At 48.5% G+C, this 26,240-nt stretch overlaps 1 protein-coding gene across 6 annotated transcripts; it reads right to left on the bottom strand.

The window, feature by feature from the left end:
• Positions 1 to 455: 455 nt before the first annotated feature.
• On the bottom strand, positions 456 to 25,387 carry TRIM3 (tripartite motif containing 3). 6 transcript variants are annotated; one of them, XM_030918012.1, is made up of 12 exons: positions 25,194 to 25,346; positions 17,026 to 17,193; positions 9,877 to 10,103; positions 9,499 to 9,650; positions 9,112 to 9,292; positions 8,108 to 8,840; positions 7,883 to 7,986; positions 3,083 to 3,250; positions 2,702 to 2,870; positions 2,377 to 2,447; positions 1,151 to 1,291; positions 456 to 1,027 (listed from the first exon to the last, which is right to left on the bottom strand). In XM_030918012.1, the coding sequence occupies exons 3-12, from the start codon at positions 9,952 to 9,954 to the stop codon at positions 875 to 877; spliced, it is 1,950 nt and encodes a 649-aa protein (XP_030773872.1). In that variant the 5' UTR covers positions 9,955 to 10,103; positions 17,026 to 17,193; positions 25,194 to 25,346; the 3' UTR covers positions 456 to 874. The 6 variants fall into 6 exon arrangements, with proteins under 6 accessions (XP_030773872.1, XP_030773870.1, XP_010381829.1 ...); XM_030918010.1 differs by lacking the exon at positions 25,194 to 25,346 and adding an exon at positions 24,473 to 24,678 and having other exon boundaries at positions 9,872 to 10,103; XM_010383527.2 differs by having other exon boundaries at positions 458 to 1,027; positions 9,872 to 10,103; positions 25,194 to 25,387.
• Between the last annotated feature and the right edge of the window lie 853 nt (positions 25,388 to 26,240).

The following is a 26,240-nucleotide window of genomic DNA, read 5'->3' on the forward strand; positions in this document are numbered from 1 at the left end:
CATCAGGGCTCCAGGGATTCAGGGATGACTTTTAAAATTAGCCATGGAGTCTCCTACACATAGCTACCACCTGGGCTAGCCTCAATTCCCTTGCCCAGACTTGGACTTCAAAGTTGCTTTCATACCCTGAAACTGTTCTCTCTGCACTTATTGGCTGTGTGCTGGGCAGAGGTCATTCCCTCCCCCTACAACCCCACAATTCTTCCCAGCCCCAGGGCAGATAGGCAAAGGACTTGCCTACTTCTGTAGGGTCTGGGGATGGGGATATGGCAGGTGGCTCAGGGTCCCATGGGTTCACCCTTTCTTGCTTCTCTCTATGCAAGTTTCAAAACATCAGGACCTGCTTGGGAAGCTGGGTCCCTTGCCTGCCTGCTTGCCTACCTTTTAGTCCAGAGCTAGTCCCACCATCCCATCTCTTCACTGCAGCCCTGCCCCACAAGAACCCAGCAAAAACATCTTGGTGAAGACATTTATTTAATACGGGGGGTGGGGTATTGCTGTCTCTGTCAGTGTGTATAGGGTGGTAGGGAGACAACTAGAGGGACTTCTGTCCTGGAGTAGGAGGCTGTTCTGGCCCCAGGCTGGGGGATGGGGAGCAGACTGAGAGGGGAGGGGAGGTGTGAAAGAAGGGTAGGGTGAAGCTCTGCACACATCCTTGGGACCACAGTCCAGGCTCACCCAGTCACCAAAGCAAGAACCGAATAAATAAAGTGCAACCGTGGGGGTGGGGGTAGGAGAGGGAGGGCACCGGGCGCACCACGCCCACAGCCCACATTCAGTGCTGCCAGGTCTGGCCCACCTCCCAGCCAGACCCTCTTTTGTCCAATCACCCCAATGTCTGTCCCTCCACAAGCCAGGCAGGGCCTCTGTGCAGCTACTGGAGGTAGCGATAGGCTTTAAAGCAGTGGTTGCCAGCATCAGCCACCACCACGTGGCCATCCGAGGTCAGTGCCAGGCCCTGTGGACCATACAGTGGTTCTGCAGATGTGTTGATATAGGACAGGAAGGAGCCAGAGCTGTCGAATACCTGGGGAAGGAGTGGAGAATGGAGGGAGAGGCAAGATCAGGCAGATGAGTCTGTTTTGGGGGAATGGGCATATGGGACACAGCAGGAATCCTCCCCCTCATGTCATTTCCAGGCCTTACTCACCTGGATGCGGCTGTTGCCCCAGTCAGCCACAATGATGTTTCCATTGGAGTCCACAGCTACTCCTGTGGGGGCGTTGAACTGCCCATTGCCTTCGCCATGGGAGCCAAACTTGAAGAGGAACTCTCCATCGGCACTGTACACCTGGCGGGGGAAGGGGCTAGGGACTGGGGACCTGGCCTCAGGCCTTGGAGGAGGACAGGGTGAAGCCCCAGGGCTGAGGACCCCCACCCAGATCTATAGCTACAGCCCAAATCTGCTTCACAGGCTTCACATCAATGTGTCCTACTGCCTACTGGACAACTCTTGCTGATGTCTGTTGGGAATATCAAATCTAACAGCTCATTTTCTCTGGGAAATCAGTTCTCTCAGTTCTCTATCTCAATGACTGGTGCCACCCAGCTGGCCATGAGTCACTCTTGACTCCAATTTCTTCTCTGCTTGATAAGCCAATGAATTAACACAACCCTTGATTCCATCTCAAATCTCTCTCTCAAATCTACACCCTATGCATACACTGCCATGTCTTTCTCATGGTCCAGGCTCACATCATTTCTCATCTGGATCACTGCAAAAGATTGATCTTCCTGCCTCAGTCTTGCCTCAGCCTGAGTGATCTAAGACACCCAGGACTGCATCACTCCCCTGCCTGCAATACTGTGACTCTCCATAGCTCTTGGGAGGAAAGTAAGCCCCTTAAGGGGGAACACAAGCCTCATCCTCAGCTTTCACGGTCTGCTCCTCAAGTTGAGTCTAAACTACTTGTGATTTCTCAAACACACTATCAAGGTTCCCACCTCCATTCTTGGCTCTTCCTGTGTCTCAAACACTCTCGTCCTCCTCTGCCTTCCATTTAGTTCCCACTTGTGCTTGAGGTCCTCCTCACATAGTCTTTCCTGAATCATACATTTCAGTATCCCTTCCCACAGTTCCCTGTACCTTCCTATCACAGAATCTATTACATCATATTGAAATTTTTTGGTTACCTTTTTCTATTCCCTAGTAGACTATAATCAAGAAGACACAGAATACATTTGCCTTGTGCATCACTGTATCTCCAGCTTCTAGCATACTGCCTGGGACAAAGCAGCCATGCCATAAATGTGTAAATGTGTATTGTTTGAGTGAATGATCTCAAGGGGGAAAAGGAGGAGGTAAAATAGAGAGGAGTCTTGTGGAAGAGGAAAGGATGTTGGGACAGTGGTCACGGAGGGAGGGAGGACACTGACCTTCACTGAATGGTTATGGAAGTCCGTTACTACAATCTCATTCTTGTTGTTCACAGCCACAAAATGGGGCCCTGAAAATACAAAGTGGTCTTCAGGGCAGTAAGCTGGGACACCGAGTGGCATGGGGAAGAGTATCTGGGAAGATAAAGCTAGGGAGTTAGGAGAGGGGTGGGATCTCTAGGACTGAGATGACAGGGCTAAAGTATAGGGAAGTGGGATCTTCAGAGCCAAGATATAAGAGGAGAGGGCCTTTAGAGCTAGGGTATCTAGTGGAGGTCTCTGGAACAGGGGTATCAGCATAAATCTTGGCGCTGTCCCCCCATACCTGCAAAGTGGCGGTCAGTGGCCCCACGGCCCCCAAAACGGCCAACCAGTTTGCCATTGGGCTGGAAGGTAAAGACGCAGCAAGACTTGTTGTCGACCACAATGATATGTCCATTCCGGTCTACGGCCACTCCCTTGGGGCCCATGAGGCGGCCAGCTCCAATCTTGGTCTAGAGGAAGAGAATATCCATAAGAAGTTTTATTCTGACTAGTGGGGATAGTAGTCCTAACCCAGCATCAAAGCAGAACCTTGGGCTAGGGAAAGAACAGCGAGGAGGAGGAGGTAGGTTTGGATCAGTCCAGACCCTGATCACCAAGAGGCACTAGACTGGTCAGTTCAAGCTGGACACCAGGGTAAGTAAAGTGACAGCAGGCCTCTCACCTTGAACTTGCCCTCAGGGGAGAAGATGCTGACCCAACGGTTGTCATAGTCTGCCACAATAATGTCTCCATTGGTGTCCACTGCCACACCTGTGGGGCGCTGCAGCTGCCCAGGTGAGCGTCCTCGGACCCCAAAACGGAACTTGAACTGGCCCTCATTGGAGAAAACCTGGAGCAGAGGAGCAAGGGAAGGGAACAGGTAGGAGGGGTGACACTGTGGGCGCAGACAGAAGGGAGTAGGATCTTGAGGGAGGAGACCCCCCACCACCATTTATTCAGTCATTCAACAAGCACTTACTGACAAAAATCAAACATGGCAGCAGGTATGGGGGAATGCAACAGAGATGTGAATGGGGTTGTGAGAACATGAAGGGATGAAGGGGAATGGTGAGAAAAGGCTCCAAGAGAAGATGTCTCAACAAATAGCCTAATAAGGATGCCACATAAACCAAATTCGGCCAGAAAAGGAAAAGGAAAGGTATTCGAGCAGAGTGAGCAGATTGTAAAAGGCACAAAGTCAAGTATGGGCACCACTTGAGGACCTGTCCAGTGTGGCTGGACTGCAGGGAGCACCCAGGTGAACAAAAGAAGGAATTATGTTTTATCCTGGGTGTAATGAGGAGTCTCTAAACATTTCTAGGCATAGCAGTGACAAGATCAATTTTGCTTTTAAGAAAGAACATTCTGGCCGTAGGGAGGAGTCAAGCTGCCCAGTCAGAGGCTGTTGCAGTATTCCAGTTGAGAAACGATGATGGATTGGACCAAGGAAATTGGCTGGAGGGAAGCAGATGGACTCAAGACACATGTAGGAAGTAGACTCATGAGACTTAGTAGCAGACTGGAATGGGGTAGGTGAGAGAGGAGAATCTATACAAGAATTAGTTCATTCAGGCTATGGGGCTGACAAGGAAACCTTCCTCCTAGACAGAGTGAACCTTTCAACCTCTCCCTTCTCCAACCTCCTCCACTTTAGCTGCCCAATATGCTCAGGTCTCTCTGTCCCAAAAGCACCTCCTTTAATCCTCCTTCCCGCTTTAGCTAAGCTTTCTGGCTTTTCCTTCACAGTCAAAACATTACGCACTACGTAAGTCTCATACACTCTGCTTTGTTATAGGCTCTGGGGACACAAGATGAACGAGAGCCAGGAGCGGCCTTGGAGAACTCAAGTTCTGGGCATTGGCCTTGCTCTTGGATTCAAACCTGTGCCTTCCTTAATGGACTGGTCTCCCCGTCCCTGCCCCACACCAACCCCATCTCTTAGTCCTGAGGGCTGTTTAAACTGGTACCACCAACAGGCGTCCCTTTCTTCTAATGTGGGCCTTCTACTAAGCTCTTCTCTGGCTGACCAGCACAGCTCTTGGGTTCTGCAGTGGTCCCCTGTGGCAGGACAGCACTCATCAGTATGAGAAGGGAGATACCACGAGCTCCACAAGCTAAATAGAAGTGAGGGGGACTAAAAGGTACAGGTTCAGCAGTGAGGTAATGCCTCTCCAGTTTGAGCAGCTCAGGTTCTGGCCCAATACTGATGAGGCTTTGGGATATCTTGTTCTTCCAGTCCAATTCTATCCCACCCCTGACACCTGGCCAACTCTTACTCATCTTTCCATTCTTAGAATTTCCAGGTCACTTGTTCAGAGAAGACTTTAATGACCACCCTCCACCCTACCAAATCAATATGCACACATCAACTTAGGTCACCAGCATATATGCTTTACAGCTCTCTTCATAACAATTATCTTTTTGCAGCTAAGTAACTATTAAATATCAGTGTCCCCTTCTAAGGATGTAAGCCTCGCATGGCATAGGGACTGCATCTATTTTGTTTGCTGCTGCATTTACAGCACTGATATGGCATTTGGCACATAGTAGATATTCAACAAATGAATGAACTCCCCAGCTCAATCTCAGACCTGAACTGGACATCTCCACTTGAATGCTGCATAGCTATCTCAAACATCTGCAAAAGCGAATTCATCAACTTAAACCTGGGCCTGCTCCTGAACAGCAACACCATCTACCCAGTTCACAAAGTCCTGCCATTCTTGACATTTGACGACTCAGCAAAATCTGCCATTCTTGTTTCCTTAATATCTCTAGAATCTGCTGGTGTCCTAGTTTGGTCCTTAACATCTCTTTCCTATACCATGGTATCTGAAAGTAGATCCCTGACTTCAGGGATCTCACAGTCTAGTGGGGGAGAAAGACTTAAACCAAAATAAAACAAAACAAAACCAGACAAAAACAAAAACAAACCAGTGATTCCAGTAAAGTATGAAAAGTACAGCAGCAAAAGGCTGAGGGAACTGAGAAGAATGTGATTTAACATTCTGCCTAAGGGAATGAGGGAATTTTCACAGAAGAGCTGATAAAACTGGGAGCTTACACAATTACACAAGAATATAATATATACAAATCAAATCATTCATTCAGAATCACAAAATGTTTTTTGTCTTCTGTCAACTGATGCTGGTTCCACTCAATGAGGGGGTCTGCCTCATCCTCCAACATAGAAGGATCCAAAAGAGAAAACGGTCATGTCGTGAGGATCCCAATCCCTATGTACTGAGAGGAGGAGGCGGGGGGTCAGACCTCATCAGGGAGCCCAGCCCATGCCAGCCCTAAGGACTCCAGAGTAAGAGAAGCAGAAACTCAACTTAGAAATCTGAGCCAGGCTCCTAGCAGTGGCGACACAGAGGACAGGTGGAAGTAGAAGCAAGAGGAGGACTGCCATAGAAGTAGCAGGTGTTTGGAAGAGAGTGGAGCTATACCAAGTGTTCCCTCTTGATTGCCCACTCTGAAACAATGGGGAGGCCAGGTGCAGTGGCTCATGCCTGTAATTCCAGCACTTTCAGACACCAAGGCAGGAGGATAGCTTGAGCCTAGGAGTTCCAGACCAGCCCAAACAATACAATGAGACCCTGTCTCTACTAAAAATAAAAATAAAATAAAATAAATTAGCCAGGTATAGTGGCATGCGCCTGTAGTCCCAGCTACTTGGGAGGCTGAGGTAGGAGGATCGCTTTAGCACAGGAGGTCAAAGCTGCAGTGAGCTGTAATCATAGCACTGCACTCTAGCCTGGGCAACAGAGACCCTGTCCCAAACAAACAAACAAAAAATAATGAGGAAGCTCAGCCCCCTCACCAGGACAGACAAAGTGGCATTTATCTGTGCATGTGAGCAGGGAGCACACCTGTGTGTGCGCACAACAGAGAAGGGGTCCCAAATCTCAACTTTTATGCCAGGAAGCATTCCCAGCCTAGGGAGTTGGAAAGGAGCTGGAAGGTGTAACTGAGTAGGGACTCAGCACCACCTCATTACTCCCCTGCAATCCCCTCCTCACTATTCAGGCTGGACCCAAATGCCTTTTGTGCTGCACAGGGCCTCTCCATTCCTCTGCTCTTAGAAATAGGGTAGGAGTAAAGGCAGACTGGACAGAACTGGGAATATGGCCACAGAAGAGTCCCTGGCACTTTTAGACTGTTAGGTGAAAAGCAGGGGTCAGGGAGTAGCCATCACTGAGGGAAAGGACCTTAGCACAGCTGGATCAATGATATGAGTACTCAAGCAGGGTCAGGAAGTTTAAACATATAGGTGTTGAGAAGTAAGGATCTTCAGCAAAAAGTTTTGCTACCCAGTAAAATGTTTCAAAGAAGTAAAGTGCATGGTAGTTAGAAACAATCCCCTATAGGATAAAATAAAAATTCCACACTCCATCTCCAAAACCATTTACAATCTGACCTCAGCTACCCCCAGCTTCTAATAGTAATCTACCTTCAAGCCTGCTGGGCTCCTTCCAGTTCCCTGAACCACCTCCTCCAGCTCTTTCACACCTGCTTGCCTTTGTTTACAGCCTCCACCTGGATGATGATATTTTTAACAATAGCTAACATCAGAAGTTTCACTAGATGTCAAGTACAGTACATCATTTAACACTCCCCACAACCCTATCAGATATACTTTTCCTAATTTTACACGAGTTAACTGAAGCTCAAAGAGGTCATGTGACTTGTTAGTATGTGACACAGCTAGATTTCAAGTTCAGGTGTCTGGTTTCAGAGCCGGAGCTTTTAACTGCTCTGCTGTGTCAACTACCCTGGTACCCACTGTACTAGGCTCTGAGTTTTTACTACAAGAAACAGAAAGAAAAAGGCATATTTCCTGGCTTTGAAAAGGAGCTCACAGTGCAGCAGAAACCATGTCCATTCGGTGTGGTGGATGCTATAATCAGCTGTATGAGGTTATGGGAGAGGCAGTGGGAGGAACACCTGTGAGGTTATGCTACAACTTCTAGCCACTGAAAGATACCTGCTTTGGCCAAGATACCCCCATGTGACTGTCTAGCCAACCTGATAACTGCAGAGACTCCAGACAGACTACATACATTCAGGAGTCAGGCAAGCATGTTGGAAGACAGCAAGGGAGGGCAGGCCTGCATCCTGGCCACCAGGAGGAAAAGGGAGAAAGTAAGAGGCTCAAGGAGAGGCAGAAGGGAAGGAGGAATGAGCCAGATCTTTGCAGTCCAGGAGCTGACCTGGCCTAAGCCATGGCCTACAAAGTAGAGGCTACAAGCATAGTAAACTCTGGTTTCTGACTGAAGGTGCTGGTTACAGTTGTGGCCTATGGGAATGGGGTGGCCGGTGGGTGCATAAGGGGTGATCCTTTGATTCACCGCTCTTAAGGAACGGTACTATCTGCAGGGTTCCATCTTCCAGGAGGTGACCTGTGCTTTCTATCTTTTCAGGAGGCTGTAGCTTGAAAACTCTTATTTTGGTGGTGGAGTCGAGCGGTAAAGGTGCTTACCTGAATACACTGGTTGTTGCTGTCTGCTACCACGATGCGGCCGCTGCTGGCTGCGGACACACCTTGTAAATTGGTGAATTCACCTTTCTCCCTTCCACGACTGCCTGTGGGACGGGATGAGAGGGAAAACAAAAGAATTCACTCAGAGGTCATTTTGAACCTCCCTTCCCTCCCCACCCACTACCTGAGCCTGGCCCATCTGGCTCTGCCCTCGGCTGTCTGTACCAACACGGAAGACGAGCTCATCCTCAATTGGGTTGTCCTTTCGTTTGCCGCCTGTGCTGTACATGGAACTGGGCCTACGCACTGCCTTCTGGCGCACATGGCTGCCGGGGCCGCCAGGGGACTTGACACGGCGCTTCACATCGTCAGGGGAAGGTGGCAGGTCCCCAGGACGCAGGGCACGCACGCGGAAGGGGCTGCCGCGCACTGGCTGCCCGTAGAGCAGCACTGAGAGGAGCAGCTCGCCTTCCGTGCGCGCTGTGTACACCAGCTCATATGTGCCATTCTTGTGGTCCACCACTGGCACCGGAAGGCGCGTGCCGTCCGGACCGGTGATCTCTGCGCGCAGCTCAGCGCTGCCTGTGCGCACCAACCGCCCATCCTTGTCTTTGGTAGTGACAGTGAGCGAGGCAGGCTGGCCCACTAGCGCCTGGCGCAGGCCCTCTCCGGTGGCCACCGTCTCGTGTGCAGTGGCGCTCGTGGTGAGCAGTGCGCCCAGATTGAGCACCGATCGCCGCAGCCCGTCCACCTCAAGGACCAGTTCCAGCTGTGCATTCTCGTGTGGCCGCTCCGGGAATGCCTGTGCCGCCAATGCCGCCAGCCGCTCTCTCATATGCTTGCGCACCAGCAACACCTCCGGGGCCGAACCCAGGCGCAGTGCCTGCTCTGCGAAGCTGCAGCTACTGCCGATGTGTTCCTGACCCTGGCGCAGAGTGTCCAGCTGGGTTTGCAACACCTGAGGAGGGGTAGGGGGAGGAGTGGGTGAGCAGACTGGCACAGGGGGAGTCTCTGTGATTACTGAAGTTGTAGCACTGTGGCATAAAAGAAATACAGGAGGGTGCCTGTGGACAGAGGACACAGATGCCCACAGCACCTACTGAGGGCATGTGAGGAGGCAGAATATCTAGGCTGGGGAATGGGGAGCTGGTGTGGAAGACAGAGGAACAATGGAGGCAACAAAACCATTACAAAGGACGATGGTAGGGAAGGGTGAACACAAGACACACCTTCTGTTTGGCCCCACAAATGGTCTCCAGATCTCTGACCAGAGCCTGCTTGCGCTGCTGCAGTGCTTGCTCCAGGTCTTCGAAGGCTGCACTGATCTGGGCCAGGGCCTCTGCCTTGCGCTCCTGCAGCTGCTGGCTGATGCCCCCAACTAAGGCAATTGCTGCGGACAGCTGTGGCAATCTGGAGGGGGAACATCTCATGCCAGAGTTGCTGAGGGTGGCTTTGCAGAAGTTTCCCTTCTCCCTGGGGACCCTATTGCTGCCCTCGTGGAGATCTCCTTCCTGAGACCTCCCTGTGACTTCTATGTCTGCCCTTCCCAGACCCTTTATTCCCCTCCCACACCATCCCTGTGGCCCCACCAGCCCAGGACCCTGCCCAGTGCCTACCGGCCACGCACAGCCTCAAGCTGGCGCTGCAGGGCCGCCTTGTGCTGCTCCACCACATCCCTCAGCAGCACTGTGCCGTGCTCACGATGCTCCCCGGCACGGCACTCACCACACATGGCTGTCTCACAGGCCTCACAGTAAAACTCCATTGTCTGTAGTACAAGGACTCCAGTTGGGTAATGGCTAGACATCACACTTCTTTGTCTCCTCCCCTCCCCACCTGCCCTCCCTGCCCCTTACTTTCTAAGTGCACCCCCTACCTGGACCACTCATCCAGAGCAGTACCCTTTCACCCAGCCACTCGGCACCCCCCAGTGCCTCTCCTCTCCTCCCACCCCAAGTCCCGGCCTCACTGGGCCTCGCTTGGGCCCACCTTGCCTTCATGGTTGGGGCAGGAGAGAGGGCGGCCAGCCACTGCACTGAGGGGGTGAGGGTCCTCTGGGTCGTGGGACCCATCAGATGCCTGCTGCATTGCCTCCATGAGGCTGCTGATGAAAAAGTTGTTCTGCAGTGCCGAGACACCCTGCTCTGGGAGGATGGACGTCTGCCGGCATACTGGACAGGATAGCGTCAGGCTCTGGGCAGGGATATAGTTTTGGAGACACCTGTCCAGGAAGAAGGAGAGTCGAAGACCAGAGTGAATGTGGTAGCATAAGTGCACCCTTCCTTATACTTCCCATGGGTGCCGACCCCTTCCCTCACAGGTGTGCCATTACACTTCATTTTAAAACCTCTCTGCTTGACACATCTCATCTGCCAGCAGGTATAATGGCCTTGCCTCTTACAACTGAGGAACACATCCCTGACCCCTCTTAGAAGAGCAGACTATCCACATTCCTCACAGTGTGCACACAGGCTCAGCTTTCACAGGTGTTCACAAATGCTTCTCATAGGAATGTGCAACTAGGCACCCCCTGCCCAACTTCTTTAACTCATTAAACATTTACTATCTACTCTTGCCAAATTTATGCCAAGCTCTGGGGACAAAAAGATAAAGCACAGTGCCTACCCTTAAAATACATCCCACCTACAGAGAAAAAAGTCACAGGAATAGTACAGAAGTAAATAACATGATGATTAAGGGAATGGGTCCTGGAGCTAGGCTGCCCAGGGCAACACCCCGTCGGTCACCTGTTATACTGTGTGACTCCTGACAAGTTACATAACTTTGGCAAGTGAAGGACTCTTCCTTTGTAAGATGGAGAAGTACAGACTTCACAGAGTGTTAGAGGATTACATGTAAAGTACGTATTTATATTTGAAGAGAATTAAATGTAAAATGCCTGACTCACAATAGCACTATATATGGTAGGCTACTTGTATTACTTATTGTTAATATAAGGAATGATAGATACAGTGATAAGGAAATGCATCTGGCTCAGGTAGGTGAAGAGGGTGTCCAGGAAAGTCTTCAGAGAAGTTGATGTAAACTAAATCTTCAAGGATAAATAATTGTTAGCCTGACCAAAGAAAGGTGCAGGCAGAGGGGGAAGGGTAGTCCAGATACAGAAGACAGCAAGAAGCAGCATAGTATGAATAGGGAACTGTGAGCAGTTTGATGTGGCTGGCTAGAGACAAAGTCCAAGGCAAGGAATGGTGAGAGAAATCAAGGAGCTTAGAAGTTATCCCACCAGCAATAGGAAGCTGCCACAGAGTGGTATAGCCAGGTATGCATTTTACCAAGCTCCTCTTCACCACCTCTGTGTGGGGAGTGAATTTAAAGGGAATGAGACAGCAGATGGGGTGGAGGGGGGCGGGGGGGAGGGCAGCGAGGGCAGTGGCATCATCAGCTAGTTACCATTTATTAAGTGCATATGTGCCAGATGCCATGCTTTCTGATTTGTGTTTCTGTTAGCAGGAGGAAGGGCAAGTGGCCCAAGGTAACAACAGCAGTGGGTGCTGAAGCCTGTCTTCAAATGCAAAGTATGTGTTTAACCAGTATACTCTTATAATAATCTAGGCAGGAAGTGAGGAAGACCTGGATTTAGGCAGTAGTAATGTAGACTATGAGGTGGAAACAAATTTGAGAAGTGTTTAAGAAGGAGGGAAGGTGGGAGGTGTTGTCTGATTAGATATGGGGAAAAGGAAGGTGATGAGTCTTCATTGACTTCCAGCTTCCTAGCTTAGATAACTGAGTGGATAGTGGTGACATTCACTAAGATGAGAAACATAGAAAGAGGAGTAGCTATAGGAAAGTCCAGCCTTGTCCTGGTTGAATTTACTGTAACAATAAACATCCAGGTTGAGGTCACCAGTAGACAGTTAGGAGAATGAAGATTAGAGACAAGAGATGGGTATGCCATCAACATTTAGATGGCTTTGGTAGCACTGGGAGAGGATGAGATCAGCCAAGAAAGCATAGATGGTGATAAGAGAGAGGGACAGAGCACTCAGCAAAAACCGAATGAGGACGACAAAGAAGACCAGGCCGAGAGGCAGGAGGAGCAGCAGTGTTAGGGCAGAGAAGTGAGTGGTACATTTCCAGGAGGGAATGAGTAGTCATCAGTGTCAAAAGCAGCTGAGGAGTTGGGTAAGGTAAGGACAGAAAAATGTCTACTGAATTTGGCAAATGCGAGGGTACTTTGTCTGTAGGGAAAACAGGGAGGGAGTGGCAGAAGAAGGAAAGCTTGACTGCTGGAAGTTGAGTGAAGGGGAGCTTGAAAGTTCGAATGAGAAGGAGGTTGAGGGGTTGGATGGTGCTAGAAAGGGACAAGGTGACAAAGGGTTTTTATCTGTTTGGCATGGGAGTTTTGAGCTTGCTTATGCATGGAGGAGTCAGGAGAGAAGAAGGGGAAGAGACTAGAAAACTGAGAGGACAAGATCTTGAGGATTGGGGAGTGCAGAGGATTGAGGAGTGCCTCTGATTGGCCTGAAGAGGAGGACTGGATGTCAGTCTCTGAATGGAGGGAAGGAGGAAAGGAGAGGAAGATGTAGAGGGGTACAGGGGACACAGGAGAGTGAACGATGGAGGATTCAGGGGCCTGATGATGGCTCAGATTAGTCACTGATGGGAGGGCAGAGGACACTTACTAGAAACAGATATGAGAACTGAAGGCAGCTGTATTTGGGGACCTCAAATTTGTGGAGTGAAGATCTGCATTGTGCAAACTCTCCCATATCCTCAATCTCATGCCTTAATGTTTCCTATAACTTAGGATCTTAATTAAAATCTGACAAACACTATGTGCCAGGCATGATTCTAAGTGCTTCACAAGTATTCACGTATTTAATTTTTTTTTTTGTTTTTTTGGTGTTTTTTTTTTTTTTTTTTTTTTTTTTTTTGAGATGGAGTCCTGCTCTGTCACCCAGGTGGGAAGTGCAGTAGCACAATCTTGGCTCACTGCAACCTCTACCTCCCAGGTTTAAGCGATTCTCTTATCTTAGCCTCCCGAGTAGCTGGAATTATAGGCACATGCCATCATGCCTGGCTAATTTTTGTATTTTCAGTAGAGATGGGGTTTCACCATGTTGGCCAGGCTGGTCTTGAAGTCCTGACCTCAGGTGATCTGCCCATCTCGGCCTCCCAAAGTGCTGGGATTATAGGTGTGAGCCACCATGCCCAGCCTAACTTATTTAACTGTGATTTACTTTTCCCTGCAGTCCTCTCAAGTAGAGTGGTTTTTGTCTCACACTCCACACTCCTTAGGGCCAGAAGGTGGGCTTGAGCCCTCCCTCTTCCCAACTGGAACATTTCTAAACTATTCAACTCTAACTCCTTTGAAGCTCATGCCTTCTACCTATATCACTCCTTGTTATTGTCTCTGCTAACCTAATGGTTGCCCCCACCTCCATTTGTGGACATCTTTCTCTTAGCTCACTCTCTTCCTTCCATTACCCCCACCACCACTCTGTCATCATTCTCAGTGGCACTAACATCCATCCCCCATTGTGATTTCTTAATTCCTTGACCTTCTCATCCTCAATGATCTTTTCCCCCTTCTCATGCTCCCACTAACACCCATTTCTCATCAACTATCACTGCATTTCAACGATTCCACTCTATTCTTCAGCAGCTTTCTTCCCAGCTCACTGAATCTAGTGTTTCCCCATGCAAAATACCTTCTAATTCAGCAATATCCCCTTCCTATTTGTCAAGTGTACCTGGCTCTTTATAATCCATTCTCTCTATAACAGCTAGGGTGAACTTTTTACATCAGATTATTTCCCTGTATGTGTGTATGTGTGTGTGTGTGTGTGTATATATATATATATATTTTTTTTTTAAACTCCAATGGTTTCCCATTGCACTTAGAATAAAATCCAAACACTTTCCGAAAACCTACAAGCTCCCCCTTAAACTGCCCTTATTCTCTGCAATTTCACCTCATCCCACTTTCCTCCTCACTTGTCCACACTGGTTTCTTTTCTGGTATCTGAACATGTCCTGTCTACTTCTTCCTCAAGAACTTTGCACAGATTTTTCTATTGCCTGGAACAATCTGTCTCCTTCTTATCCTCAGAACTCAGGTCAAATGTCACCTCCTCAGAGAAGCTTTCCTTGATGACTATATAGAATAGTTCTCGCCCCGAACACCCCTACTTCTCTCTGTTTATATCCTGCAAAACATTAATACAAGCTGCAGCTCTCGTTTTCTTGATTGCTTACTGTCAGTGACTGCCCACTAGAACATACTCTGAGAGCAGAGACCAAGGGATACAGTGAGAGCTCTGCAGTGAAAACTGGATTCAGACCTCAGCCATGTACTTGCTGTGTAGCTTGGAAATATTTCTTTTATTTTTTTATTTGTTTATTTATTTAATTTGAGATAGAGCGTCTCTCTGTCACCCAGGCTAGAGTGCAGTGATGTGATCACAGCTCACTGCAGCCTCTACCTCCCAGGCTCAAATGATCCTCTCACCTCAGCCTCCTGAGTAGCTAGGACTACAGGTGCATGCCACCACACCCAGCTAATTTTTAAATTCTTTTGTAGAGACCACATCTCACTATGTTGTTTCTCAGGCTACTCTGGAACTCCTGGGCTCAAGTGAACCTCCCCCCTTGGCCTCCCAAAGTGCTGGGATTATAGGCATGAGCAACTGCACCTGGCCAGAGATATTTCTTAATTACCTACTGACTTTGAACCTTAGTTTCCTCCTCTCTAAAATGGGGATACCTGGGTGTGGTGGCCTGTACCTGTAATCCCAGCTACTCATGAGGCTGAGGCAGGAGGATCACTTGAGCCCAGGAGTTCAAGTCCACCTTGGGCAATACAGCAAGACCCTCATCTCTAAAAAAATAAAATTAAATTAAAAAATTAAAACAAGCTGGGCACGGTGGGCCTGTAATCCCAGAACTTTGGGAGGCTGAGGCAGGTGGATCACAAGGTCAGGAGTTCAAGACCAGCCTGGCCAACATGGTAAAACCCCGTCTCTACTAAAAATACAAAAATTAGCCAGGCATGGTGGCATGTGCCTGTAATCCCAGCTACTTGAGAGGCTGAGGCAGGATAATCACTTGAAACCGGGAGGCACAGGTTGCAGTGAGCCAAGATGGCACCACTGTACTCCAGCGTGGGTGACAGAGAGAGACTATGTCTCAAAAAAAAACCAAAAAACAAACAAAAAAAATTAAAATCAAATAATAAAATGAAGTTAATAAAGTATCTGTTGCAGGGATTAAGGAAATCAGTATGTATAAATCACTTAGCCAGTCTCTGGCAAACGGTAAGCATCAATACATGGTAGCTATTGTTATTAAAATTTCTCAGCCACTGATTTTCTCCAGGTGTGCTCAGTGATCTGGGCACAGGAGAAAGTGCAGAGATATCCAATTTTGGCTCTGATCCAACATTGAGCTTCTATTGCATGGGCTTTGCAAAGGATAAAGATGTGAAAGAACTGCAGGGGAGCCAGTCGGTCAGCCACACGGTCCAGGATGGGCAGGAAAGAAAGGGAGGCCAGCATGCAGTTGGTGACTGGGAAAAGAGGGAGCAGTCAAAGGGGCTAGACATTTATATTGTTATCAAAAGTGGTGTAATGGGAGTGGTGTAATGGGAGCCAGGAGTGGAACGTTGGAGTTTATGACTACAGATAAGATTCTGGATGATAAGATTCAGGGCATGGTTGGGAGGGAGTGTTAAGTGAGGTGGAATGGGGGACAACCCTGAAGAAACAGTTAAGAACCAACAGGCACAAGAGGGTGGTTGTCCCCAGGTTGACAGAAGAACTTGAATGGACAAGAAAACTGAGGCCATTTCCAGTTGATAAAGGAGAGTGGGCAGTGGAGCTGGAATCTCAAAGAGCAGGGCTGGCAGGGAAGCAGTATCCCTGGTGCAGAGCCAGGTTTCAACTGGAGCAGAAGGCAGAGGAAAAGTGTGGATAGAGGCAATGGTGAGAAGACCCAGGGACCAGGCCATCCAAGAAAGAACAATGAGAGATGAAGGCCCAAGAGAATACTGTCAAAATACAGATGCGATCACATATAAAACCCTGCAAAGGCTTCATGTGGCTCTCAGGGTAAAGGCAAAATTCCCTAACAGGTCTACAAAGCCCTAGATGGTCTGGCCTCCACCTACCTCTCCAGCTTCATCCCATGCTACTCTCAGTCACACTCACTCTGCTCTAGCCCCACCAGGCTTCCTCCAGGCCTCTTACCTGACTTATTTTCTCATGTCACATGGGTTTTTCCAATGGTCTTCCTTCTGTGCAGAATGCTCTTCCAACTCCCTTTACCTAGTTAACTCCTATTCATCCTCTGAATTGCTCCTCAGGGAAACCTTCCCTGATTCTCCAAACCATAATAGATTCCATATGCCAATCTCTCATAGCTCAGCACTTTATTTGCGGCACTTACTAAAAGTTCTATTTATCTATAATCTGGCTATATGATTATTTGATGACTATCTTTTTCTTTCACTAGACTGTTAGCTCTTTAAGAGTAAGCATTATAAGTGATGGGTACCTTAAATACCCTACTTGATTGTTACCCATTCTATGCTTGTAACAATATATCACATGTTCCCCGTAAATATGTAAACTATTGTGTATCCATTTTTAAAGAGTAAGAATCATATCTGTTTTTGCTCATCACTGCATACCCAATGCCTAGGACAGGGTCTGGCACATAGTAGTTGTTCAATAAATGAATATTTGTTAAATGAATAAATGATTGATAGAAGCCTAGAGGCTGGGATGGGTTGCCATTCACTCAGTACCTGAGGACAACAATGAGGACAAGCAGGGAAGGACAGACCTAGCTTCAAATATCCTCCTACTAGTCATAAATTGCTGATGCCAAAGCTGGTTGAGTCTCAACACTGTTTGATTTATCAGGTGGTGTCAAAAGCCGCCTTGAGGTTTGGGAAAGGGCAGAGAAGGCCCTATTCTGGACAGGAACCATGGCCCAGTGTTACAAGCTTATGGTTCTCTCACAGGTTCTTGCCCCCACAACCTCATTTCCTGCAGGTTGGGGTTCACCTGCTCTCCTCCCAAGTAAGCATGTTGCCCTCACCTACTACAGGTTTACACATGCTCCCTCAGGGGAGCCCACAGGATCCTCATCCCTCCCCAGTACACACATCCCCTCACCTCTCACAGAAGGTGTGCAGGCAAGGAAGAACCTTGGGGCACTGGTACCGATCCAGGCAGATGCTGCATACCAGGAACTGCTTGTCCATCGGCTGGACCTCTGGGCCAGGGCTGTCCTCCCTCTTTGCCATGGCGCCCACGGTTGGCTCCTGCCACTCACACCAGCCTCTGTACGGAGAGATGGTCAGCACCAGGGAGTCCAGCACTTCTTCTCCCCACCCAATCCCCGCCACTCAAATCCCCTGCAAAGAACTTGCCCCCACCTCTTCCCTGCTAGGGGCAAGACAGGGCAGTGACTGGAAGGATCAGGGTGATGTGACCCCTGAGCCTGGTGTTCTGTTTAAGAGCACAGACGTAGGATTAGACTGGGTTTCAAACCTGGCTCAGTCTCTCACGAGCTGTGTGAGTTTGGACAATTCATATAACTTATCTGGACCTCGGTGTCTTAATTTGTAATTACAAGAATAATAATTTGAAAATGTGACATAGTGTATATTGAGTGCATGGTACAGAGATGTCCATTTTCACTGACACACTTACCCTTCATCTCCTCTGCCTCCCCCAAATCCTCCTCCAAGAGACCTGAATGGAGTGTCTCTCCTTTGACTACCTGCAGCTCTTCCATTTATTCCCTGACCCACCTCTTAGCACAACTACCTGAAACTGCACTCTTTTTCACACCCAGTTGGTATCCAGTTCAGGACTGCTTCCTGAATATCTTAAACCATTGTTTCCAATCCCACAGCTACTCCCCCCCCCTCCAATTCAGGCGACCATCAGTTCTCTCCTGGAATACAGCAATAGCCTCTTAACTGGTGTTCTTGTCTCCTCACTGATACCTTTCCATCTATCTTCCTTGCAGCCAGAATGAAGCTTTTAAAATAAAGATTTGATCTTGTCACTACTCTCTGTTTAAATTCCTTCAATGGTTCTCCATTGTCCAAAGTCCTTAAATTGGCCAATGAGGCTTAACTTTGCCCCATACCTTTTCTACAACCTCATGTCTCATGAGTCTATGATCAATCATTCTTGCTGGTTTTTTGTTTTGTTTTTTTGTTTGTTTGTTTTCCTAGTTCCTGGAAAACTCCTTGTTCTCTTTTGCTTCTGGGAGATCACTCATTCGTTCTCTCTGTCCTGAGATCCTCTTCCTGGCCCCTTTTCCTGGCTGATGTGACACCTATGCATCTTTCAGGTCCCCATATAAATGTCACCTCCTTTAGAAGACCTTCCATGACTACCCAGAGTCTGGCTTGGGTGCTCTACCTCTGTGTCCCTCAGCACCCTGTATTTACTCCATCCTAACTCTTAGAAGCTATGCTGTGATTTTCTTGCTACTTCTCTGCTTTCTCCATTCCATGCAGTGTTCTTGAGGGTAGGCATTTTATTTATGTACTTACATTTTATTTTATGTTTTCATTCTTAGCACTTAGCACAGAGTCTGACATAAAGATTGACCTATACTTATTGAACTGATTTCAGGAATTCAATAAATATTTACTGCCTACTTTGCACAGGTGTTAGGAATGGAATGATAAAACAGATATGGTCACTGTCCCTGTGGTGGGGAGGTGGTGGCTAAAAGTAAACAATGGTGGCAGGGAAGTGATATAAAGAAAAAATGGATGCTGTGAGAAAGAACACTTTTGATTGGGTCATCAGGAAGGCTCTCCAAGGAGGTAACTTTTAAGCAGAATTCTGGGTGTATGGGAGAAAAATGGTATGGGTGAGGGTGAGAAACAACAGGGAATCAGGAAGGGAAATCATTCTAGGCTGAAGAAATAGCATAATAAAGGTCGTTATGCAGAAGGCTCATGGAGAACCTGAAAGGACTGTGTGGTTAGAGCCAAGTCAATAAAAGCAAGAGGTGAGTTTGGGAAGACAGGTGGAGATGAGATCATGAAGGACCTTATAACCACCATTAAGAATGTGATTTTGGCTGGGTGCAGTGGCTCATGCCTGTAATACTAGCACTTTCAGAGGCCAAGGCAGGAAAATCGTTGAGCCCAGGAATTGGAGACCAGCCTGGGCAACATAATGAGACCAATATCTACAAAAAATTTAAAAATTATCTGGGCATGGTGGCACCCACCTGTAGTCCCAGCTACTTGGGAGGCTGAGCTGGGAGGATTGCTTGAGCCCAGGAGGTGGAGGCTGCAGTGAGCCATAATCGTGCCACTGCACTCTAGCCTGGGATGAGACAAAGTGAGATTCTGTCTCAAAAAAAAAGTGATTTTATTCTAAGTTGGAGGGGGGGATGATGTGGTTTATAAATCAGTGAAAATAAATTAGAAAGCTACTCTGGCAGCTGTGAGAATTGAAGACAAAGAGAAGCAAGAGTGGACTCAGAGAAACCAGTTAGGAAGCTACCAAAGTTCTTTGGGTAAGATAATGCAGGGTATCATCTGAGCTACAAGCAAAAAGCTGGACTGATTTGAGAAATATTCATTGACCAGGCAAGATGGCTCACATCTGTAATCCCAGCACTTTGAGAGGATGAGGAAGAAGGTTCACTTGAGCTCAGGAGTTCAAGATCAGTCTGGGCAACATAATGAGACTCCATCTCTATAAAAATAAAATAAATAAAAGAGAAATCAAAAGGACATCAAGATGAACTGGGTGTGAGAGGGATGTCAATTATGACTCCTAGCTTTCTCATTTTAGCAAATGATGGGCCATGAATAGAGACAGTGAGAGCTGAGGTGGAGCTGATTTGGGGCATTTTGTTCTATGTATGCTAAGTACAATGTGTCTCTGTGATGTCCAGGTAAAGCTGTCAAGTGAGAAACAGAATACAGGAGCTCAAAAGTCTGGGCTGGTTACTGATTTCGGATCACTGGCATATAAATGGCACTTACAGCAATGAAAACACGTGAGACCACCTAGGGACAGAGGGCAGACAGTGATAAGAAAAGGGCCTGGCACAAGCGAGAGGAGCCAGCAAAGGTGACTGAGAAAGAGAACCCTGAGAAATGGTAGGAAAACCAAGAGAGTGTGAAACCAAAGAAATCAATAAAACAGTGCAAGAAAAAGAAGGGGTGAAATAAGAAACAGACTGAAAAGTGTCCACTAGATTTGGCTGTGGTGGGGTGACAGGGGCAGAAGCCACGTCAGAGTGACTGAAGAGTAAATGGGAGATGAAGTTAACACAGCAGATGTAGACAATGCATGTCAGGGATTTGGTCATGAAGGGTGGCCGAACAATAGCTGAATTACTCCAAAATAGGCAGTGAATAGGACCAGGTCACCATTGTCTGTGCTGTTAGATGCATTATGAGCCTTTTTCTAAAGACTGTGAATGAATGAATGAATGAATGAATGAATGAATGAATGAATGCAGGACGGAGTCTAGATTTGGGGAGGGATAGAAGGGCTGAGTTGCTGTGCCTTTTGTTTGTGTAAGAGTGGACCTGGGTAGAGTGGGAAGGGCATGCCTGAAAGTATCCTCTCCTGATGTGGACACTGGCATTCTGATGTTCTCTCTACAGTTGTAATGGGTTCTGGAGTCTGAAGACTTAATACCAGGAAAACATAGCAGGAGGGAGGACAGATTGAAGGTTGGCAGAAGGACCAGGAGGCGGGAGGCAAGCTGAAGCTTCTGTCTGGTGAAGGGAAAGGCTGGGAGGAAGAGTGGGAGTGGTCTGCTGGGTCCTGCTGGGGTAGCTGGATGCCAGGCTCCACCTCTCTCCAAGCCTAGGGGCTCTCCCAGACTATCACACAGGGGCGGGGATTGGGCTACGTCCAAGGACCAATAGCTCCTCCCCACCTCCTCCCCTTCCTGCTTCAGTTCCCCTCCCAGACTTACTGGGCATGCAGCCGCTGAGGCCACACCCCTGCCTGAATCTGAGATTCTCTTCCTCCCGTGGGGTCCTAGCTCTTCCATCCCACTGTGCTCTAGAGATTTGCCCCCAAGATCCTATAGGTGGTGGTTCAAGTGGACTGTTTATCACAGCGGACACTTATAAGGCCTTGGTCTCAGAGTTGGACTTCACTCTTCTTCCTCAGACTGCCTTCTGCTATCCCTGCATTGGTTATTCCCACCATCCTTTATGGCTTAGTTCTCAAGGCACCTCATTCCCTTATTCAGCATTCACTTGACACTGCTGCTAGGCCTGGGGACACAAAGACAAATAGTCACAGCTCAGCCTTCATGGATTCCACAATCTAATAAATAGGTTACTGCAATGCAAAGTGGTGAAGACCATGATGAGGAAGCACCAATTGTTCCAGGAGTACAAAGGTTACCTAACCTAGATCTGGAGCAGGGATGGGTCCAGAGGTTGGAGGCCAACCTTTCTCCTAAAGAAAGTAACTTTAGTAACTCCTAAAGAAAGTTACTTTCTCCTAAAGAAAGGACAGACACTGTGATGGGAGGGCTAAGAAACAAGATGGAGAGGTAGGCAAAAGATACATTATGCAATGCTTTGTTGGGCTTATCAAGGAGTTGAGACTTTACCCTTACCTGCTAGGGGATGAGGGATTTATCCAAAAAGCAAAGGAAAACCTTGGTAGTGGTGAGGGCTATTATGTACAGAGTGACAAAAGTACATTTTTGGCTGCTGTGTGGAAAATAGTTTAAAGGGCAAGGATGGAAAATTAAGAAACTGCCTTGATTAGGAGAATAGCAAAGAGAGGCCAAGATAAATGAATTTTGCAGGAGGATAGCAACAGAACTTGGTGGCTGGGTATTTACATATGAAGAGTTAGGGGAGAAGAAGGAATTAACAGACGATTCTTTGGAAACTCTCAAAGAAGAGCAGTTTGGATGAGAGGATGATAAGTTCGGTGTTTATCTTTTAAGGTTTTTTCATTTTTATTTTTAAGAGACAGGGTCTTACTCTGTTGTCCAGGCTGGAATGTGGTGTTATGATCATAGCTCACTGCAGCCTCAAACTCCTGGGCTCAACTAATCCTCCTGCCTTGGCCTGCCAAAGTGTGGGGATTGCAGGCATGAGCCACAGCACCCAGCTAGAGTTCAGTGTTTAATGTGATGAATCTGAGGTGCCTATGGGATGTAATTCAAGTGGAGAGGTCCAGTTGGCAAGATACGCTGAAGCCTAAGAGAGACATCTGGCCTGGAGACATGAATTTGGATGTTAGTGTAGAGATGGTTCCTGAAGCCATGGAAGTGGATGACATTACCCAGAGAGGGTAAAGTGAGAAAGGAGGGCCTATCCCCAAGGAACCTCAATATTTAAGAGAGAGGCCCAGGAAGCAGAGTCTGCAAAGAAGATTGAGAAGGCACAGCCAGAGAAGCAAGAGAATCAGGAAACAGAGATGTCATGAATGCCAAGGGAGACGAGAACTTCATGAACAAGGGAGTGAAATGCTGCAGAGGTCCCATTATTTAAGCCCAGAGAGGCTCTCATTAACCTCAGAGTGTGTGGTTTTCAGAGGTTGGAGGACAGGAAGCCAGATCCAGGGAGTCAAGCAAGAAGCTGATTGTGAACAAATGAAGACAGCCAGTGCTGACTCCACTAGATCCTGGACATCTGCAAAGCATGTATTTCAAGGCTTTTCAGTTTCTCCAAATTCTCAAACAGCATTAATTTCCCCCAGGACTTCCTCCTACAATCTCACAGGATTCCCAGTATACATGAATTACACAGCTGTGAACGGAGGTAACCAAGGCATTGTTGAAAATGGATGTGAGAGGCCAGCTAGGCTCACTTGCTTGCTAAAATAACTCACGTCTACTCACTAGCTTCCAGGTTTATCTGATCATTTGAGACCTCAAAAAAATGACAAATGACTGCAGGTTACAGTCTTTGGGCTTTCTCTGAAACAAATGAAGCCTTGGATGAGGCAAAATCCTTAAAGCCAATGAATCCTTTACATAAGATTGGCAGGGAAGCAAAGCAATGAAATTCATGGCCATCTCCCCCAACACTGCCAGACTGAGTAAAGTGAATGAACCATTCAATCAGACTTCTCTGGGCACATTGTGGGCCAGGTCCTTCAGCTGAGAAATGAAGACACAAAGCTGAATCAGACACACTCCCTGTCTTTCACAAGTTTTTAGACTAATGTGAGAAACAGAAATGGAAACACGTAACTACAATGTGATAAGTACCATGATATTGACATGTTCAAATTGCTAGAGCAGCAAACTGGAGGAAGTATCTAACTCTGAGGGTGGTGTAGAATAAAGAAGGCTTCCAGAGGAAGGGGTATTTGAGCTGTCTTGAGGGACAAATAGGACATGGATACGTACATTGGGGAAACAATGAGTAAAGAAACAGAAACAAGAGAAACTAAGAAATATGGACCAGATGGACAGACTGCAAATCTCAAAAAGGCAGAGGTTACACATGATGCTTTTACATCCTAAAAGCATAAAAATAAATAAATCTAAAAAAATAAATATAAGACACCACCACTCACCTACCCACACAAGCCAGAACCCTGGCAGTCTTCTCAATTATGCCTTTTCTTTCACCTTTCAGATACAAGCTATGACTACATCCGCAATTCTGCCTCTGAAAATGTGGCTAGGTTTAAAAAGTGAGGAGATCTAGGATCTAGTCTTGACACTGTGGCTAACACCACTAACACAAGGTGAAACTCTAGGCAAGTTCTGACCCCATTCCCTTACTTGTAAATTGGGAGAAGAGGGGTGCTTTCTCAAAATCTGAGACTCCCAAGGTTCCCTCTCAAGCCAAGAGTCTCTACAGATACCACGAGCCCATGAATAAATCCCATCTTGTACTACCTTGATGATTTGACTTCTAGTTTTCACTGTTAGGCTAAACGTGTTAGAGGATGGTCTTAGTTCCCTCCCCTCCACACTCCCCTATCACACTCCCCCCCCCCCCAAATAAATGTTTGCTGAGTTTTAAGTCACCTGTGACACTCTACGAACGCTCTCTATTCTAACCATAGGGTTTTTCTGCTTTTTCTGAACCTGGGCTACACTATCTCAACTATGGACTTTTTGCTCAAGTTCTCTCAGCAAGAATGCCATTGTCTCCTAAGTGGCTGTGGCAGTACCTGGCATGCAGGAAGTACTCAGTATATGTTGGTTACAGGAGAGCCCTGTTTACATCTCTGCAGTTCCCTTTCATCAGAGAGAGATGCAAAAGTAATGGCAGTAACAAGACAGTGAATAAAGTCCCAAGAAGAGAGACCTCTGCTTATATAAGGAAGCTTTTCCACAGCAGAAGGTAGCAAGTGCTCTGTCACTGGAGGCATACAAGCCCAAAGAAGCAGGGCTCCTGTCAGGCCTGCAGCTCTGATTCCAATTCTGCAGCAAATCATCCCCTGCTTAGGGGATGAATGGGCACCAGTGAGCTAGACAGACTGGCCAGGAGAGACCTGTGATATTTTCTGCACCTGCTCTGACCTCCCAGATGTGATCTTCCTGCTAGGGCCAGTCCTGAGTTTCTGTTGTCCACATCAGAGAACCCCCACACCAAGAACAAACCCAGGGCCTGCCCTCAGTCGAACTGACCTCCCTGGGGTGCAGCCTGCCCCTCCAACCTGCAACCATCTGTCCCTGCAGGTTTGCAGCCCAGGATCTGAAGCCAATTCCAGAAGGGAGGAGGTCAGAACCAGGGAGGGGCCTGGGGTCCTCCAGGCAGGGCTCAGGCTACAGGAGAACCAGAGGGGTCCTTTCCCACAAAAAAACAGCCTCCACATGAGGCTTCCTGTCCACAGAGCAGTGCATGGGGAGGAAAGGGCGTCCTCCATCCTGACTGGTGGGCCTGTGGGTGCCAGAGGATGGAAGGGGCGGGGGGTGGGGAGGGTGGGGGTGGGGAAGCAAGGGGTGGAGGTGTCTGCGCCAGGGAGAAAAGAGCCCTTCAGACAAGCTGGGCCACAATATTCCAGAGTCCCACTTAGCACCCACCACCACCACCACCACCACCACCCCCCCCCTCGGCCGCAGCGTTCAGCACCCTCCGCCAACACACACAAGCTCCCAAACCCCGCGCTCCTCCAAGGAACCATCACCCATCCACCCGCGCCTCCCCGCCTCAAAACAGGGACCTCACGTGAGCAGCCACAGCCCGCAGAATCCCCCTGCTGCTCTCACGGACATGGACACGCCTCACGTGGGCAGAGAGAAGCACAGCTTTTGAAAATCATCCGTGCCCCCACCCACAGACGCTCGGACCCAGACCCGGGCTGACAGGAATACAAACGCACCCTTGGGGCCCGCCCGTCGCACTCACCGCGTTGGAGCAGGATGCGAGGGCAAAGCCTGGACTCCGGCCACTCTGAGGGGCCCGCGGCGCTGCTACTGCTGCCAGCGCCCGTCCGCCCGGCCCTGCCTGCGCCTCCGCCTGTCCCCGCGCCGGCGCCGCCGCCGGACTAGCCGCACAGGCCGGAGGGAGGGGCCGGGGCGGGGCTGCGGACCGGCCGGGGGAGGGGGCGACTCCAGCAGGGAAGACCCACCCACACCCCGCCCACCGCCGCGGAGGCCCCGCCCACCTACCGCACCGGCACGCCCCTCCCCAACGTCCCAATCTCCTGGGGACTCTGCCTTCTTGGTGCTGCTGGGGAGCCGGCGAGACGGATCCCGGATCTCGGATCCCGGATCTCCGCCAGCTGCCTCCGGCTCCAGGAAGGGCGGTGTAGTCGGTCTCAGGGACTGAGATGAGACTCAGTCAAGAAAAGGCAGCTGGGGCAGCAGGGATTTCGGACTCTGGGTGCCTGTCCGGGCCTCCTGCCTCCTGGAGGCGTCCTTTCCGTCTTCCTTGGAGTGCTCCTATGGAATATGCTAGTCTATCGCCTGACCAGGAATATGTAGAAACCGTCTGTACCTTAGCACGATCTCTGGGCGGCAGAAGGGCAGTACCCAGAACTCTGGGAGGAGTTAAGGGGTAGAAAGGTGGGGGATTTGATTAGGCTTTGGGTGCTTCAGGAGCCACCTCCTGAGGAAATTCTGGTTCAGACCATCCAGCGACTCCCTTCCTCACACCAAAGACACTGGGCAATTCTCAGAATCATCACCTTGTGCAAAAAGCAGCCCCAAGTGGAAACTAATTACAACGGTTTACAGGGTTATTATGTGCCAGACACAGAACTAGCCACTTTACATATATTATTCAATAGTCAGTAGGTAGCGTCTTTTATTGGCCTTATTTTACAGTGGAAAATATAGGGATCTGGCTCCCCAGACATTAGCCCTCATCACTCAGCTAGAAAGTGGGCAGAACCTGGAGTTGAGCCCTGTTTTTAGGCCCTACAACCAGCATTTGGAGACTCAGTACCTTACA

Source organism: Rhinopithecus roxellana, chromosome 15 (assembly GCF_007565055.1).
Source record: "Rhinopithecus roxellana isolate Shanxi Qingling chromosome 15, ASM756505v1, whole genome shotgun sequence".
Classification (NCBI taxonomy): Eukaryota; Metazoa; Chordata; class Mammalia; order Primates; family Cercopithecidae; genus Rhinopithecus; species Rhinopithecus roxellana.